Source organism: Patella vulgata, chromosome 3 (genome assembly GCF_932274485.2).
Source record: "Patella vulgata chromosome 3, xgPatVulg1.2, whole genome shotgun sequence".
Classification (NCBI taxonomy): domain Eukaryota; kingdom Metazoa; phylum Mollusca; class Gastropoda; family Patellidae; genus Patella; species Patella vulgata.
The window spans coordinates 41,879,261-41,899,601 of record NC_065881.2 but is presented as its reverse complement, the minus strand read 5'-3'; the positions used below and the strand labels follow the sequence as shown (position 1 = coordinate 41,899,601).

At 35.0% G+C, this 20,341-nt stretch overlaps 1 protein-coding gene across 1 annotated transcript in view; it reads left to right on the top strand.

Moving 5' to 3' along the window:
* LOC126815231 (ATP-dependent RNA helicase DDX1) overlaps positions 1-19,950 on the top strand; it is a 65,352-nt gene extending 45,402 nt beyond the window's left edge. Inside the window, exons 14-19 of the mRNA XM_050540789.1 lie at positions 5,139-5,162; positions 6,868-6,920; positions 11,564-11,624; positions 15,992-16,090; positions 17,805-17,949; positions 19,940-19,950. Of these exons, the coding sequence (XP_050396746.1) occupies positions 5,139-5,162; positions 6,868-6,920; positions 11,564-11,624; positions 15,992-16,090; positions 17,805-17,949; positions 19,940-19,950 (393 nt within the window). The remainder of the gene's footprint in view (positions 1-5,138; positions 5,163-6,867; positions 6,921-11,563; positions 11,625-15,991; positions 16,091-17,804; positions 17,950-19,939) is intronic.
* Positions 19,951-20,341: the final 391 nt, after the last annotated feature.

Sequence of the window (20,341 nt, the reverse complement as noted above, 5' to 3'; positions counted from 1 at the left end):
CGCCCACTTGGAAATGTGGTCGTATATTGCCGTCGCCCCCGTCCGTCCATCCGTCCACAATTTCTTGTGAACACTCTACAGACTACATTTATCATCTGATTGTTTTGAAATTGATATATGTTGTTTGCATTAGTTAGATAAAGAAGCCTATTTAATTTCAATAACTTCCGTTAATTTCTTCTGGAGTTATGGCCCTTGTTTCACTTTGTTGCACCTTGTGAACACTCTAACAACAAAAGTTATCAACCGATCTGTATGAAATTTATATGCATCATTTAAATTAGTAAAACAAAGAAGTCTATTGAATTTCAGCAATTTCTGTTCATTACATCTATAGTTATGGCCCTTGTTTCACTTTGTTCAATCTTGTGAACGCTCTAATGACAAGTTATCATCCGATCTGTTTGAAATTGATATGCATCATTTAAATTAGTGAAACGAAGAATCCTATTGAATTTGAGCAATTTCCGTTAATTACGCCGTGAGTTATGGCCGTTGTTTCACTTTGTTGTACCTTGTGAACGTTCGAACGACAAAAGTTATCATTCGATCTGTACGAAATTTATATGCATCATTCAGATTAGTAAAACAAAGAAGCCTATTGAATTTCAGCCGTCTTCATTAGCCCAGGTTAGGAGCAGAACAGTAGGACGTTAAACTCCATTTCATTTCATTTTGAATTTCAGCAATTTCCGTTAATTACATCTAGAGTTATGGCCCTTGTTTCACTTTGTTGAATCTTTTGAACGCTCTAATAACAACAGTTTTCCTGTATTTAGTGTTTTTCCGGTGTTTTCCGGTATTCAGTATAACATGGTGTTTTCCAGTGTTTTTCTGTGTTTTCCGGTATATAGTATAGCCCCATGTGCAGCATGAGTTACATAAAAATCATGGAGAACACATTACCATCTCAGAAGTCAAGTTGCGTTTTTATACGCCCACATTGAAATGTGGTCGTATATTGTTGTCACCCCCGTCCGTCCGTTGGTCCATCCGTCGGTCCGGCGCCTACAATTGCTTGTGGACGCTCTATAGGCTAAAGTTAATATCCGATTGACTTTAAATTTATACACAGTGTTTAAGGTCATGAGACGAAGAAACCTATTGATTTTCAACGATTTCCAATAATTACTGCCAGAGTTATGGCCCTTGATCACTTCAAAAAAATCTTGTGGACGGTCTAGAGGTCAAAGTTAATATCCGATTGACTTCAAATTTATACACAGTGTTTAAGGTCATGAGACGAAGAAGCCTATTGATTTTCAGCAATTTCCCATAATTACTGCCAGAGTTATGGCCCTTGATCACTTTGAAAAATCTTGTGGACGCTCTAGAGCCTAAAGTTAATATCCGATTGATTTAAAATTGATACACAGTGTTTAAGGTCATGAGACGAAGAAGCCTATTGATTTTCAGCAATTTCCCATAATTACTGCCAGAGTTATGGCCCTTGATCACTTTGAAAAATCTTGTGGGCGCTCTAGAGCCTAAAGTTAATATCCGATTGATTTAAAATTGATACACAGTGTTTAAGGTCATGAGACGAAGAAGCCTATTGATTTTCAGCAATTTCCGTTAATTACTGCCAGAGTTATGGCCCTTGATCACTTTGAAAAATCTTGTGGACGCTCTAGAGGTTAAAGTTAATATCCAATTGACTTTAAATTGATACACAGTATTTAAGGTCATGAGACGAAGAATCCTATTGACTTTAATTTTCAGCAATTTCCGTTAATTACTGCCAGAGTTATGGCCCTTGATCACTTTGAAAAATCTTGTGGACGCTCTAGAGGTTAAAGTTAATATCCAATTGACTTTAAATTGATACACAGTATTTAAGGTCATGAGACGAAGAATCCTATTGACTTTAATTTTATACACAGTGTTTAAGGTCATGAGATGAACAAGTATATTGATTTTCAATGAATTTTTATGACTTGAACAGCTAAATCTATGATGTTAAAAGTTTTGTAAAAACCAAACAAATTCTAATGGTTTTCTGATAATTACTTAATGAGTTGTTACTCTTAATCAGATTTTAATGTATTATAAATGTTTCATTACCGAAAAAAGTAAAAATATGCGACAACTCTTGTTGACTGCCCGGACGATGTAGCTGCTGTGGGCGTATGTTTAGTTGCCTGGCAACCTATCTTTGAAAACATTTCCTGGGTTCAATTCTGTATTTGGGAAGGAGCCTTATTGCTCAGGTAACGTTGGAGATGTGGTCACAAATAAACAATAGAAACATTTGGCAAGTTTTATGCAATGCGTCTAACAGAGTAACATACCAACCAGACGTTTCCTTTGCTGTTTAGTATATATGGGTCATTCTAAAAATATATGCCCACATTTAGACCTTGCGAAATTCAAAAATACAAAGCGTCTAAATGAATAATTTTTGTATTCTATGGAATGCTCAGCACATTGAGAAGTGCTGTTATGATGATTTGCACACAGTAAGTAAATAAGATATTTTGATATTAAGGTTTTTGATTTATCCACTTGGAAAAAATGTCAGTGGTGTAACGAGCATAAATGTTTATATTTTCACACTTTTAAATAAATAAAAAAAAGATTCTCCACTGTTGTCATTATCCATATTTTTTCTCTTTTTAATTGTGAGTTTACTTTTTTAATTATTTTCACAATTTAATCCTGGGTTAGTCAAAGATGTATGTTACACCACTGATATGTGTGTTACACCAATGACAAGATCTGTTACACCACTGATTCTCTTGCAAATTACTGAAGATAAAAGCCAAATAAACTGTCATATAAAGATTAAAATGATTTATTTGTCATTATTAAAGAACAGGTTTTTAAACATTTGGATTTACAAAACAAATCATCTGAATATGAAACAATATCATGTAAAACTACAAAGAATACTGTTACACCAATGACTTATTTTGTTACACCACTGATTTTTCTTTACATAGATACAAATTAAATGCCTCTTTAACTAATCATCAAAATCATAAAGGCTTAATAGTAAAGTCTGAACATGAATATTTAAAAAAAGTTTAAACAAATATTAACATTTATGAAATGAAAATATTGTGGTAATGTTGTAACACCAATTTGTCAATAGTGTAACATATCTAGCAAACTTTAGCACATAAAATGTTGCAACATTACTTTTATAGTATGTCTCTTTAATAAAAGAATAAAATAAACAATCTGAAAGAAAATACTCTTGATAGATGTATTGCAAACCAATTCAGTTTTGCAAAAAAATTGCCTAAAAGGAAAGTTTTGTCAGTGGTGTAACAAAACCTGTCAATGGTGTAACATTTTCTAGTGTTACACCACTGACTGTTACACCACTGACCCATTCATACTTTTATGAACATTTATAACAATAAATGCTCCCTAAATACTGACCACATGGCATAAAGGATGATGTTTCAATAGTTTTAATTTGCTTAAAATAAAAAATGTTTTAAATTAGTTCATATGAACAAGTAATCAGTGTTACACCACTGACACAATAAAAAGTTATGGTGAATAATAGACTTATCTAATTACGTGGAACTTCTACAGGAATTCAAATTTGACCTCCTCAAAACTTCAGCCATGAGCAGGAAGTCATCAGCAAAAGGAGCAGTCAGTATTTCATATAATTTTCAAGGGAGATAATCATTTAATGTCATAATTTTAGAGTTCGTTGCACCACTGACCGTGAAATTTTGTACAGTCATTAATTGTGTGATTAATATTGGATTTTCATAATTTTTCCTAGTATATCTGTTAGTTATGTGTTTGTTATACTGGTATTTTATTTCAAATGCTAAAAAAATATTAAAAAATGTCTTGGAATTAACATTTTATTGTTCTGCAAAGTCATTTCCGTGTATACTGACGGTGGTTTTTCTCCTGAACTGATGATAAAAAACCCTATTTTCTCAAAAAATTGTTTACACATATACCATTTTACAACTTTAAGAGAAACAAAATATCCTCTTCTTAATGATATGACCTTTGAAAAAATGTTAAAATAAATATTTTCAGAGCTTTGTGCTACTGACTGAAATTTGGGCAAATTTTGAGAATGACCCATATACAATTTTGATTCGATTTTGATGGAACTTGAAATATATCTTTATAAACCAAAGATCTTGGTTCCTGTCGTATTCACGCATATCAGATCGTAACTTCCTGAATTATGGCCCTTGATTGTACGAAAAATTGCTTTTTGTTTATCTTGCAAAATGTAGGTGTATCTTGCCTGGCAACCGCTGATTAACTATTATAGTGAGAACTGCCAGCTCTTTATCTGATCTGCCACAATGTATCTTTAATACCATATAATGCTATCATTAATTTAAAGAGCAAAAATTCTAACAATCTTGCTACATATTGCCAGTCTTTTTTCTGGCTTCAAATGGGGGATCATGGTGGCTAAGTGGGTTAGACGCTGGCTCGCTAGCCTGAAGGTTGGGTGTTTGATCCCTGCATTGGCCGAGAAAGTCCATCCAGATTTTCCGGCATGGTTCTCCCTTGTCGGTGATGCAGGACGGAGGGACGAAAAACCGAGGCACTGTGTACACATTGGTGTACAGTTTGAATTCGATATAAGAGTAGGCCGTAGTTCCTCTGTCTGGGCAAAATTTCGCTCATAACACACTGTATGGCGTATGCCCGTCTTCATTAGCTGAGTTCGGAGTAAAACAGTAGGACGTTAAACCCCATTTCATTTCATTTCAGCTTCAAATGTTATATAAATTATTATTTAGACATGACAAGTCCATAATCAACTCTCTAGAATATCGGGTGGCCGTTATATTGAACAGATTTATACCCTCTTGCCTTTTAATAATTTAAAGTTAAAATGGATAATCAAGGCTTTGTATATTATTGTAGCAATAGTACTTGACAGTCTATGACTATCTTGTCAAAACTTCAAATGCCTATAACTTTGTCCAGAATAAAGTAATTTGACTGAAATTTTCAATATGTTCGTTTCTCATTATCTTTTTTTGAACTAATGTAGTAAGAATGGCCAACTCTTTACCTAAATTTTACATAATGCATCTTTAATTTTTACTGAATAATTTTCTGGTTGTTAGGTTATTTACTGGTATGACTTGTGATCTTTAATTAATGGATATTTGTTTTTTCATTATTATTTTTAGCCATCAAGAGAATTGGCTGAACAGGTAATGGTTTCTTGTTATTCATTTTAAGACATTTTAACTTAAAAGTTATGCTTTCTGTTTCAACAGTGTTAATAATGTTAGTCTCTGGTTTTATTGTCCCTCACCTTTCGAAGAAATGGGATCTGTCTGTCCGTCCGTCTGTCTGTCCATCACACTTTTTGGGACACAATAACTTTCCTTCTAATTGAGCTAGAATGTTCAAACTTGGTGGGGGGGTTGGATGGCCGAATGGTTAGCATGTGCGCACAGTATCATAAGGCCTGTCATTGAGTCAACTGGCGTGGTTTTCGAATCCCCGGTTGTACGTGACAAGGAGTAGGGTCGCCTGTCCGGTTTCCTCCCTCTGCTAAAGACCCCAACGGGCAAGCTAATTATTGAAATAAAATTAAACCATATGTTAGTCCCGAAATGACCTAGTTTGTGTCGAGTGGACGTTAAACCCCATCTCTCTCTCTCTCTCTCTCTCAAACTCAAACTTGGTGTAGGTGTTTATTAGGTCAGTGCTTTGATGGAGTTCGAAGATGAACATTTTCTGCTTAGGGTAAGCAGAGATAAACAAATTATTTGATTGATGCTTTGGAACACAATATATTTAGTTATGATTAAGTGAATATAGTGTATAGTTTCATACATCAGTACCTTGACTAAGTTCGATAATGAACATTGGGACACAATAACTCTCATTCTAATTGAGGTAGAATGTTCAAATATGGTGTAGGTGTTTATTAGGTCGATGCCTTGATGGAGTTCGAAGATGAGCATTTTCTGTGTAGGATAAGCAGAGATAAGCAGTTTGATTGGTTGATGCTTTGGGACACGATAACGTTAGTTCTAATTAAGTAAGTGAGAGGGATGAAATTTGGCGTATAGTTTCATCACATCAATACCATGACTAAGTTCGATAATGAACATTTACTGCTGAGGGTAAGCAGAGCGCTAAGCAATTTGATCGGTCAAGACTTTGAAACACAATAACTCCCCTACTAATTGAGGTAGTATGAGCAAACTTGGTGTAGGCGTTCATTAGGTGAATGTCTGGATAGAGTTCGATGATGAACATGGTCTGCTTATGGTTAGCAGAGATAAGCAATTTGATTGGTTAATGCTTTTGGGCATGATAGCTTTGGTTATAATTGAGAGATATGAAACTCATTATATTATATTCATTATATCATTACCTTGACTAAGTTTGATCAGAATTTTCTGCTTAGGCTAAGGAGCGATAAGCAATTTGATTGGTCAAGACTTTGAAACATAACAACTCTACTTTTAATTGAGGTAGAATGTTTAAACTTCATGTTGATGTTCATTAGGTGAATGTCTTGGCTGAGTTCAATGATTAACATTTCCTGCTAAAGCTAAGCAGAGCAAAACAATTTCTTTGACTTTGATTCTATCTGATAGAGAGTGATGAAACTTAGTGTATAGTTGATAATCAGTTTGATTGCTCGATACTTTTGAAAAAGATAAACAAGCAATTAATTAATGTGTCATCTATTTATTTCGGGATTTCGGCAGGGGACATCAGCCTCACCGTTGGCTTGTTAATCATAAATTTTAATTCAGTTAGGCTATCTTGTTGTGCCCACCGCCACCTACTTAAAAAGGTGTATGAATCTCCTTCTCTTCAATAATTTCATCTTTTATTCCCGTTTTAAATGAAATATAAATAATTTGTAGTTGATTGTTATATTTTTTTGTGCAGACTTTCAATCAACTACAGAAGTTTAAAAAGTATGTCAACAATCCTCAGGTGAAGTAAGTAATATTTTAACTTATCTAGCATCTAAATAACTCCTCAAAATTGTGACTTTTATCAGATATATATTGGATAAATGTCATTTCTTGAAATGACAAAAAGTGCTTCAGTAAAAAAGATCTCTTTCAGAAAATCTAACATTGATTACTTTTTATACGCCCACATTTTCATGTTGACGTATTATGCTGTCGCCCCTGTCCGTCCGGACTTCCGTCCGTCCGTCCACAATTGTTTGTGGACTCTCTACAGGTCACAATTCTTATCCGATTTTGACGAAACTTGAAATATAGGTTTATCCCCAAAAGATCTTGGCAGCTTTCGATATTGGCATGTATCGGATTGAAACTTCATGGATTATGGCCCCTGATTGTACGAAAAATCACGTTTTTAGCTTGTGTACCCTATAGAGGTCACAATTTTTATCCGATTTTTTTGGAACTTGAAATGTAAGTTTATAACCCAAAGATCTCAGTCCTTTCGATATTCGCGCATATCGGACCGTAACTTCCTGAATTATGGGCCCTGATTGTACGAAAAATCGCGTTTTTAGCTTGTGGACCCTATAGAGGTCATAATTTTTATCCGATTTAAAAAAACGTTTTATTATATCACTGTACACCCTAAGGATGGCCGAGTTCGATGGCCCAAAATTGACAGACAAAATGGCCGCCGTTCGTCTCAAATAGTGTAAAAATATGGTATATCAAGGTTGTGGACCCTATAGAGGTCACAATTTTTATCCGATTTGGTTGAAACTTGATATGTAAGTTTATAACCCAAAGATCTCGGGTCTTTTCGATATTCGCGCATATCGGACCGTAACTTCCTGAATTATGGCCCCTGATTGTACGAAAAATCGCGTTTTTAGCTTGTGGAGGGTCATAATTTTTATCCGATTTAAAAAACCGTATTATTATATCACCGTTACACCCTAAGGAAGGTCGAGTTTGAATTTCGAGAAAATCGGCCCAAAATTGACAGACGAAATGGCCGCCGTTCGTTCTCAAATAGCGTAAAAATATTGTATATCAAGGTTGTGGACCCTATGGAGGTCACAATTTTTATCCGATTTTGTTGAAACTTGAAATGTAAGTTTATAACCCAAAGATCTCGGTTCCTTTTGATATTTGCGCATATCGGACCGTAACTTCCTGAATTATGGCCCCTGATTGTACGAAAATACGCGTTTTTAGCTTGTGGACCCTATTGAGGTCATAGTTTTTATCCGATTTAAAAAACCATATTATTATATCACCGTTACACCCCAAGGACAGCCGAGTTCGAATTTCGTGAAAATCGGCCCAAAATTGACAGACAAAATGGTCACCCTTCGTTCTCAAATAGCGTAAAAATATGGTATATCAAGGTTGTGGACCCTATGGAGGTCACAATTTTAATCCGATTTTGCTAAAACTTGAAATGTAAGTTTATAACCCCAAGATCTTGGTTCCTTTCGATATTCGCGCATATCGGACCGTAACTTCCTGAATTATGGCCCCTGATTGTACGCAAAAATCGCGTTTTTAGCTTGTGGACCGTATAGAGGTAATAATTTTTATCCGATTTAAAAAACCGTATTATTATATCACCGTTACACCCTAAGCACAACTGAGTTCGAATTTCGAATTTATAGTAGTTTAAGTTGTTTTTGTTGTGACGCAGTTTTGTAAGGATTTTGTATGGCCCAAAACTGACAGATAAAATGGCCGCCCTTTGTTCTCAAATAGCGTAAAAATAGGGTATATCAAAGTTGTGAACCCTATAGAAGTCACAATTTTTATCCGATTTTGTTGAAACTTGAAATGTAAGTTTATAACACAAAGATCTCGGTTCCTTTCGATATTTGCGCATATCGAATTGTAATTTCCTGAATTATGGCTCTTGATTGTAGGAAAAATCACTTTCTTCTTAGCTTGTTCTCTATCCATCTCTCGAAAATGTGGGCGTATCCTGCCTGGCAGCCGCTGGTTGTCAATTCGGGATTCTAATATTGCCATTTCCCAGTCAGTTAAAAACCTTGGTGTTTTTTTTGATAATAAATTTACTGCAAATTGTTAATTTTCATTTATACATCTGAAATCTTGGACCATTTATTTAGACAGGGCGTAAATAGACCGGGAGCCCAGGGGGTCAACCTAGCTGAAAAGTGTACCAATTTTCTCCTATATGGTATCAATGTATGTATATCTGGTATCATCAGAATGTAAGTCTGCCGGGTTTCTGGTGGTGGGTGTGGTATTCCACGCCCTAAATGCCATGATCACCGTTACACCCTGAGGATGGCTGAGTTCGAATTTCGTGAAAATCGGCCCAAAATTGACAGACGAAATGGCCGCCGTTCGTTCTCAAATAGCGTAAAAATATGGCATATCAATGTTGTGGACCGTATAAAGGTCACAATTTTTATCCGATTTTGTTGAAACTTGGAATGTAAGTTCATAACCCAATGATCTTGGTACCTTTCGAAATTCGCGCATATCGAACCGTAACTTCCTGAATTATGGCCCTTGATTGTATGAAAAATAGCGTTTTTAGCTTGTGGACCCTATAGAGGTCATAATTTTTATCCGATTTATAAAAACATATTATTTTACCACCATTAAAATGGCCGCCGTTCGTTCTCAAATAGCGTAAAAATATGGTATATCGGTTCCTTTCGATATTTCCACATATCGAATTGTAATTTCCTGAATTATGGCTCTTGATTGTAGGAAAAATCACTTTCTTTTTAGTTTGTTCTCTATCCATCTCTCAAAAATGTGGGCGTATCCTGCCTGGCAGCCACTGGTTAAACTAAAATATCCCCATATGACAGACCAAAGAAATGCCCTTTTTCCTGTCAGCAGCAGTTTGTTTTTGCAGTCTGCCGAACTGTCATCAAAAATATTCCGATTGGCATTGACAGTTTCAAGCTCGGAAGCCATTTTATTCAAAGAATAAAAGAAATATTATCCAGACGATTTTTCAACGTAAAATATCAATGTTATTTTCAAAGAACTGGGTAATCAACAATAAAACACCTCTTGGTTACTATGGCGACACATATTGTCGCGTGCAGTTTAACTGTATAATTCCGAGTAGGGGTATCCTTACCGTATAATATCAATCGTAATAAATAGTGTGGATGCTTTCTTCGTGGGGTATGGGACCAGACTATATCAAAGCGTAGCCAACACGTGTATGATAACGATTAATATTATTCAGTGAAATGTACTTGATACATGAGACTAATGTTGGTCAGTTTGTCCTAAAAACAGCTGTCTCAATGTCTGTTGTCAAATTTGGAATAGATCTAGTATCGGCATTTGTTACAATTTGATTTCTTCTTCATTTTGTTGAGTATTTTGAACGGGTTTAACCTGAATTCTGATCAAAAATGAAAATATTGCGATATGTTTTAGATTTATCGCGATATATCGTGATAAAGCGATATTTGAGATTTCAGACGATAATTTTATCACCTGACCTAATTATCGCGATATATCGCCATCCCCGGGGTATCGTGGCAACCTTAGCTTGACGTAAGCAGAGTGATAAGCAATTTGATTGGTCGAGACTTTGAAACACAATAACCCTCCTTCTAATTGAGCTAGAATGTTCAAACTTGGTGTAGTTGTTCATTCGCTGAATGCCATGATGGAGTTCGATGATAAACATTGTCTGCTTACGGTAAGCAGAGATAAACAATCTGATTGGTTGATGCTTTGCCGCCAATAACTTTGGTTTTAATTAAGCGAGAGTGATGTAGCTATGAGTATAGATTCATAATATCATTACCTTGATGATGAGACTTTTCTGCTTAGGCTAAGGATCGATAAGCAATTTGATTGGTCAAGACTTTGGAACATAACAACTCTGCTTTTAATTGAGGTAGAATGTTTAAACTTGATGTAGATGTTCATTAGGTGAATGTCTTGACTGAGTTCAATGATTAGCATTTTGAGTTAAAACTAAACAGAGGTAAGCAATTTCATTGGTCGATGCTTTGGAACAAGATAACTTTGATTCTATCTGATAGAGAGTGATGAAACTTAGTGTATAGTTGATAATCAGTTTGATTGCTTGATACTTTTGTAAAAAAAAATTAATGTGTGATTAATTAATATGTGTCATGTATTTATTTTGGGATTTCGGCAGGGGACATCAGCCTCACAGTTGGCTTGTCCAGCTTGGTTTAAGAGCACCGCATGACCTATTTCCATCTTCATAATCCATTTGATGTGTTAAAGTAAAACATTAAATCCTGTTTCATTTCTAAGGATGAAAGCACAGATTTTGTAGCTCTAATGTGAATGTTGCTCCTTCCACCTCCTATCTCTATGGAGTATAATTTCAGTCATCCCTTGCAGATTCAATCAGAAATTGAAATTTTAAGTAACCATGCATTGTCTGAGTACTAGGATATTTTCTGTATGGCTCAGTGTTGCTGTTTTTAAAATTACCCGAAAACTTGCCTTTTATTAAACCATGTTTTTGATATTTTAATGTATGCATGGTGAATTTGGTGATTTGTAAACAGCACCATGGAGCAGCTTACTAGCTTGGGCTATTTAAGTTAATTGTTAATTTTATCATCTATCTGTTCAATTTAATAACTATTCCATGAATAATTTAAGATAATATTTGTTGTTTTTTTTCAAAGTGAATTGCTGATTATAGGTGGAGAAAGTGCAAAAGATCAAGTGAATGCATTAGAGAACGGGGTAGGTACTTCATTCGGCTATTAAAATTCACACACAAGACTACACCAATAAAATATTGTCTATGGACTTCCTTTTTATATCAACATATGTTTGGCGCAATATAGCCCGGTTGGAGATGACGTGCCATTAAACAACATTTCATTTCCTTTTTATATGCCAACATTTTAATGATCATATATATTGTTGTTACCCGACAGGGACAGATGTCTAGTCATTCGGATGGTACAAAAAAACAAGGTCCTGTGAACACATTGGCGTGCACATAAAAGACCCCTTGACAGTTGGAATTCAATATAAGAGTACGCCGTAGTGCCGCTGTCTGGGCAAAATTACTCTCATAGCACACTGTATGGCGTATACCTGTCTTCATTAGCCCTGTTCAGAGCAGAAAAGTGGGATGTTAAACCCCATTTTATTTCATTTCATGATTTATATTGTTATCGTATATAGTTTTCGATCCATTCAACAGAGTGAAGTAAGTAAGAATGTCCAATTATTTGTTATTTCCCTATTTGATGGATTATTTCAAATTCACAGTACAGTAATGGGTTAGTGTTCTTAAGGAGGAGTTATCCCACGTTCAAATTCATGAAATTTTGAATGCAATACAGTACAGAGTTGTCAATGGAATTTTTAAAAACTTGTTCGGATTGTTATGATTATAATTTCCGGACACATTTCGCAGAGTTAACTTTCATATCACGTTTTCAGTTTAAAGCTTGTGAACGTGATATAGGATGGGATTTATATATGCTCTCATTTAATGTGGACATATATGGTCATCTCCCCTTCCTATGCGTCCCCACTTCATTCAGTTTTGATTATACTTGAATTTGAAAGATGTTTGTCAACTATTTGCTAGATATCGCCTATGCCATAGCAGGTCAACCAACTTAGATGGAATTTGGTATGTAGCTTATTGAATTAAAACGTATCTAGTTTTATATTGGTCAAAATATTTAGGAATTCAAACATGAACAAGGTTTTTTTTTTCGTCAGAGTAATTGCCTTTGAAATGTCTGAAAATCAGTTTGTGAGCACTGACTTGATGCACTTCACGCTACTTTTTATACGCCCACATTTTCATGTTGACGTATATTGTCGTCGCCCTTTTCTGTCCATCCATCCACAATTTGTTTGTGGATACTCTACAGGTCACAATTTTTATCCGATTTTAACGCAACTTGAAATATAGGTTTATCTCCCAAAGATCTTGGATCCTTTCGATATTGGCATGTATCGGACCCTAACTTCATGGATTATGGCCCCTGATTGTACAAAAAATCACGTTTTTAGCTTATGGACACCCTAGAGGTCACAATTTCGATCTGATTTTGATTAAACTTGAAATGCATGTGTTTATAACCCAAAGATTGTGGTTCCTTTTGATATTCGCGCATATTGGATAGTAACTTCCTGAATTATGGCCCCTGATTTTACGAAAAATCACATTTTTAGCTTGTGGTCGCTCTAGAGGTCACAATTTTTATCAGGTCTGAAAGAGACATTTTAGTATATCACTGTTACACCTTAATGATTGTTGAGTTCGAATTTCGTGAAAATCGGACCAAAACTGCCTGACAAAATTGCCACCCCTTGTACGCAAACTATGTAAAAATAAGGTATATTAAGGTTGTGGACCCTCTAGAGGTCACAATTTTCATCCGATTTTGATGAAACTTGGAATTCATGTTTATATCCCAAAGATCTTTGTTTCTTTCGATATTCGCCCATATCGGATTGTACCTTCCTGAATTATGGCCCCTGATTGTACGATAAATTGCGTTTTTAGCTTGTGGTCCCTCCAGAGGTCAAAATTTTTATCTGGTTCAAAAAAACGTTTTAGTATAACACCGTTACACCCTAATGATGGTAATTTTCGAATTTTGTGAAAATCGGACCAAAACTCTCGGACAAAATGGCCGCCCCTTGTAAGCAAATAGTAAAAACATGTGGTATATTATGGTTGTGGACCTCTTAGAGGTCACAATTTTGATCTGATTTTGAAATACATGTTTATAACCCAAAGATCTTAGTTCCTTTCGATATTTGCGCATATCGAATTGTAACTTCCTCAATTACGATCCTTGATTGTACAAAAAATCGTGTTTTGAGCTTGTGGTCCCTATATAGGTCCGAATTTTTATCTGATTTAAAAAAAATTTTGAATATATCACCATTACACCGTAATGTTTATTGAGATTGAATTTCGGGAAAATCGGGGCAAAATTGCCAGACAAAATGTTTGCCCGTCGCACACAAATAGTGTATAACATCTGGTATTTCATGGTTGCCAAGGTTGTGGACCCTCTAGAGGACACGATTTGGATTCGATTTTGATGAAACTTGAAATACATGTTTATAACCCAAAGATCTTGGTTCCTTTTGATATTCACGCATATCGGATTATGGCCCCTGATTGTACGAAAAATCGCGTTTTAGCTTGTGGTCCCTGTAGAGGTCACAATTTTTATCCGATTTAAAAGAAAAACATGTGAATATATCACCATTACACACTAAGATCTTGGTTCCTTTTGATATCTGAAGGTAACTTCCTGGATTATGGCTCCTGTTTGTTCAAAAAGTCATATTTTTAGCTTGAACAATTTTTTTTTTCTGATTTTAAAAACCGTTTAAATATATCACCATTCCACCATAGTGAAGGTTGAATTCGAATTTCGTGAAAATCGAAATGAAACTGCTTGACGAAATGGCTGCTCTTTGTACGCAAATTGTGTAAAAGTATGTAATATGAAGGTTGTGGACCCTCAAGAGGTCACAATTTTTATCTAATTTTGATGAAACTTGAAACATATCTTTATATCCCAAAGATCTCAGTCCCTTTTGATATTTGCGCATTTCAGACCATAACTTTCTGGATTATTGCCCCTGATTGTACAAAAATTCCTGTTCTCTATCCATCTCTTGCAAAATGTGGGCGTATCCTGCTTGGAAGCCACTGGTTAATTGATTTAAAAGAAAATGTGTGAATATATCACACTTATACACTAATGATGGTTGAGTTCAATTGTCGTGAAACTCGGACTAAAACTAACCAACATAATGGCCGCCCCTTGTACACATATAGTGTAAAAATATGGTATATCAAGGTTGTGGATAGTTTTTGTCTACTTTGGATGAAACTTTAAATATATGTTTTTATCATAAATATCTTGGTTCCTTTTGATAATCACACATATCCGAATGTAACTTCTGGATTATGACCCCTAATTGGTCGAAAAATCACATTTTTAGCTTGTGGATTCTCTAGTGGTCACAATTTTTTTTCAGATTTTAAAAACCGTTTAGATATATCACCATTCCACCATAATGAAGGTTGAATTTGAATTTTGGGAAAATTGAAATGAAACTGACCGACAAAATTTCCGTTCTTTGTACGCAAATCGTGTATAAGTATGTAATACAAAGGTTATGGACCCTCTAGAGGTCACAATTTTTATCCGATTTTGATGAAACCTAAAACATATATTCCAAAAATCTTAGTCCCTGTCGATATTTTTACACATTTGTGACCATAACTTTCTGGATTATGGCACCTGATTGTACAAAGAATTGTTTTTGTTTCTAGCTTGTTCTCTGTCCATCTCTTGCAAAATGTTTACGTATCCTGCCTGGCAGCCGCTGGTTCTTTGACGTTCTTGGTTTCAAACTTGGCAGGCTTGTTCACTAGTGAGTCTGGGGTTCAAAGATAAACATTTATGGTTGTCTTGGCTGCTGATCTGAATTTCTCAGGAACCATCAGTTTATTTACACAGCGTAAAGCTAGCATATTTTTCAAACCCGCATTTTCAAACATGGCTATGATAGACTTCTGTACATAACTATGGAATGCAAATGCAAAAGCCTGTGCTGTTTAGTGCACACATATAGGAGCTATATCAGCTCATGATTTGTGTTCTAGAATAATATACATAGTCATGGTCAGAGAATTATATTGATAGAGATCAGATTTCTTGAAATTATCAAATTTGGTCAACATGCTAGTTTTCCTTACAGATAAGCTGCTTCCTATGCCTATATATTTTTCGTTTGGGCGTATTTTTTAATACTTGGTGGGGTTGTTCATTGTGGAAAAATGAAGAACCGTATCAAAACTCATAATTTTTTTGACTATTTCCATGCTTAAATTTTAACTTCAAGGCTTGTGAATGTGATTTAGGATGAAGTACATATTTAAAACATGTTTGGATATTTTACAGCTTACTCATCAGTGGGACTTGTTTGAATTGATTTTAGAGGTAGCAAGGAAGATTTTGCTGGTGGTTGGTGGACCTGTATTAGTGTAAATACTAGTATGTTAGATTGAGAACGGTTATGAATCATTATATATGTTTATGTTTTGTAAGGTTGATATTGTTGTTGGAACACCAGGTAGAATGGAAGATCTGATATCAACTGGTAAATTGGCTCTACATCAGATCAGATTTTTTGTTTTAGATGAATGTGTAAGTTTTTAACTTTTCTCTTACGTTGCACAAAGATAACAATTACTTTGATGGGTTATAAACTTTGACTAAGCGTCAGAAAAGGAACATGTGTGTTTGGGAGATACTTTTTATACGCCCACATTGAAATGTGGTCGTATATTGTCGTCACCCCCGTCCGTCCGGCCGGCGTCTACAATTGCTTGTGGACGCTCTAGAGGCTAAAGTTAATATCCGATTGACTTTAAATTTATACACAGTGTTTAAGGTCATGAGACGAAGACGCCTATTGATTTTTAGCAATTTCCGATAATTACTGCCAGAGTTATGGCCCTTGATCACTTCAAAATATCTTGTGGACGCTCTGAAGGCCAAAGTTAATATCCGATTGACTTTAAATTCATATACAGTGTTTAAGGTCATGCGACGAAGAAGCCTATTGATTTTCATCAATTTCCGATAATTACTGCCAGAGTTATGGCCCTTGATCACTTCAAAAAATCTTGTGGATGCTCTAGAGGCTAAAGTTAATATCATATTGACTTTAAAAGTATACACAGTGTTTAAGGTCATGAGACGAAGAAGCCTAATGATTTTCAGCGATTTCCGATAATTACTGCCAGAGTTATGGCCCTTGATCACTTCAAAAAATCTTGTGGCCGCTCTAGAGGCTAAAGTTAATATCCGATTTACTTTAAATTTATACACAGTGTTTAAGGTCATGAGACGAAGAAGCCTATTGATTTTCAGCAATTTCCGATAATTACTGCCAGAGTTATGGCCCTTGATCACTTTGAAAAATCTTGTGGACGCTCTAGAGGCCAAAGTTAATATCCGATTGACTTTAAATTTATACACAGTGTTTAAGGTCATGAGACGAAGGATCCTATTGATTTTCAGCGATTTCAGATAATAACTGCCAGAGTTATGGTCCTTGATCACTTTCAAAAATCTTGTGGACGCTGTAGAAGCCAAAGTTAATATCCGATTGACTTTAAATTTATACACAGTGTTTAATGTCATGAGACGAAGAAGCCTATTGATTTTTAGCGATTTCCGATAATTACTGCCAGAGTTATGGCCCTTGATCCCTTTGAAAAATCTTGTGGACGCTCTAGAGGCTAAAGTTAATATCCGATTGACTTTAAATTTATACACAGTGTTTAATGTCATGAGACGAAGAAGCCTATTGATTTTCGGCGATTTCCGATAAGTACTGCTAGAGTTATGGCCCTTGATCACTTTGAAAAATCTTGTGGACGCTCAAGAGGCCAAAGTTAATATCCAATTGACTTTAAATTTATAATCAGATTTTAGTTTATTATAAATGTTTCATTACCGAAAATTAAAAAAATGTGACAACTCTTGTTGACTGCCCGGACGATTTAGCTGCTGTGGGCGTATGTTTCGTTGCCTGGCAACCTATCTTTTAAAAATTTTGAACATATGTAGAATTCTATGGCTTATTTCTTCCTTCAATTTCTGACTTGTTTCTCTTTTCAGTTTTACTGACTCATTCCTCCATTGATTTTTACTGACATTTCCTCCATTGTTTTTTACTGATTTATTTCTCCACTAATATTTAGTTTGCAGACAAACAGCTAGTTTTGCTGTTATATAGAAACTTGGGATTTTGTAATGATAGCAGTATTGTTATACCTGAGAAAGCAAAACACCCCAAATAGTTTAGTTTAATCCAATGGCTCTTTAATTTATTCTCTGTTATTTTATATAGGATGGTTTATTACAACAAGGCTATGGTAATCTTATAACACGATTACATGACCAAATACCTAAAGTTACCAGTGATGGTAAACGTTTACAGATGATTGTCTGTTCAGCTACTCTTCATTCTTTTGACGTTAAAAAAATGGCGGTATGTAGCTTGACTTATGATTACACTTCCAAAATGAAACTTTACAGGAGCTGTCTCAGATTTCCACGGGTCCGCATTCAAAAAAGTTGGTTTAAGTATACAAATTAAATGCTAAGATGTGAAGGAATTTCATACTAGTGATATGTTCGAAAATGATCACTGGTTTGTTTAACTGAGTTACATACTATTGTGGTTACCGTGGTAATTTATACTTTAGCAAAAAGTAACACAGAGATTCAGATAGTTATACAGTGACTAGTATAGGATAAAGGTTTGTAAGATTCTGGTAACTGGTAATATATTTTGTTTATTTTTCAGGAAAAATTGATGTATTTTCCAACTTGGATTGATTTAAAAGGCGCTGATGCCGTACCTGAAACAGTCCATCATGCTGTAAGTAGTTATTTATTGTACGCGCACATTTCATGTGGGATAATATTGTCATTACCCCTGTCAGTTGGTCAGTCAACAATACTTGCTCTTACAGGTCACATTTTTGAGATTTTATCCCGTCTTGAGATTTACATATCACAAACAGAATAAGTGAAATAAATTAAAGAAATCAACAATATTACCATATTTTTCAGGTTTTTAGCACTAGAAAGTATGCATATAGATTACTTTCAAAACATTGTTTGTTAATTGATAAAAATCGTTTGAAAATTTCAAAAATGATTTAGTTAGTACTATGGTTTAATTTAATGGTAAACCGTTTAATTTCTCGGGGAGAGGGGTTTAGAAATGGACAACCGTTCACTTATCTAGCGCGTTTACTTATTAGACGAGCCTTTTAATTTCCAGAGATACGTCTATAATCAACTCTCAGTTAATTTTTGTACTGTGTTTAACTATTGGATAAACCCTTAAATTTCCCGTGAGTCGTTTATCCAACTGGTTCATTTTGATTACGATTATTTACATATGAAGTACAAATAAAAAAGGTGAATATAAAAAAATGCACACCCATAGATGCTCACCTTACCGTGGTTGTAAGTATTATTATCCATTAAAAATAGTAATTCCACCATTGACAAATACATCAAAAATCGATAAATCACGTCCCAGGTAATTATACAATTGAAAATCGGTAAATCACATCCCAGGTATAATGTATCTTTTTTAAATCACAAATGAATTAATGTAGTCTTCCACTTGTACACGTCACCAGAAGTCAACCTCACAATGTAATATGGCAGGGTGATAATCTTGTGAGACTTTGCACTGGCGCCAAAAAAGACACTCGCTGTCAATCTCTATAGACAAGCTGTCGCCCATTTTCAGACAGTATCAACAGGAAATATGCTTCAATGATTACTGCCTTGATGTTACTTAAAAACTTGATTGATGGCATTAAAATATTGACTGCAGTACAACGACTTTTGTTATACCTTTATTTTGGTATATATTGAAAGTAGAAATATCCAATCTTACTAGAAAAATACTGGATTCCCTGAAAAACACTCATGGAGCGCATACAGGACAAAAATGTAAGGGTTTCCCTAATCGACAGCCCGACAATTAGGGGTGTCTGCACACGTGACGTCCAAGGTTACACACGGAGATTGAGTGCTTGATGTACATTTTGATAAACTATATGATGAATTAGACGTACAACACTTTCTGAGATAAAAATCACGGAAAAAGACGCAGGCAGTGGATAATCCGAAAATTTAATTAGGCTTCGATATTTGTAATAAATAATCAGTGATTAAAGACACCGTCTTGTGTATGCAATGAATTCTCCTCCGACTTCGCTTGCGTTGCTAGGTACCAAGAGACGTAAGTCACGTGACTCAAACATGACCTCTTTTGATTCATTTTTTATAGCCAGGGTATTCCCCAACAATTGCAATGTTTTGAGAAGGATTTGAAGCAAAATTATGATAAATTAATTAGTTTGAATATGTTTTTAGTCCAAACATATCATCAAATCACCCAGTTTGTACCCGGGAATGTATCTTTCAATCAAAGGTGATTTATCACAAATAATGCAGGTGGGAAGTGATAAAACAATACCATTTGACCAATCAAAGAATTAATCCATACTGTAATAATGGACATGTGTATTCAAAAACATGGTTTCATATGGCACCCAGACATGTGATCACAGGTGGGAATTAATAAAACAATAGCATTCGACCAATCAAATAATTAATCTATACTGTAATAACGGCCATAATGACTTCACTGTATATTTAAAATAACAGTCGGTGGACCAAAAAGTGAATAGCTCTCAATGCTGTGTCATACTCCTCGCAGTGTTTCGTTTGATTAGAGCTAATCCCACTAAACACTGCTTTTTTGGAAGCAACTTTCTGTTCCAAATTATGACTGGTCAATAGTCCGATTAACAACCAATAGCTAACTGCGTAACAATATTGTTACATTTTAAACAA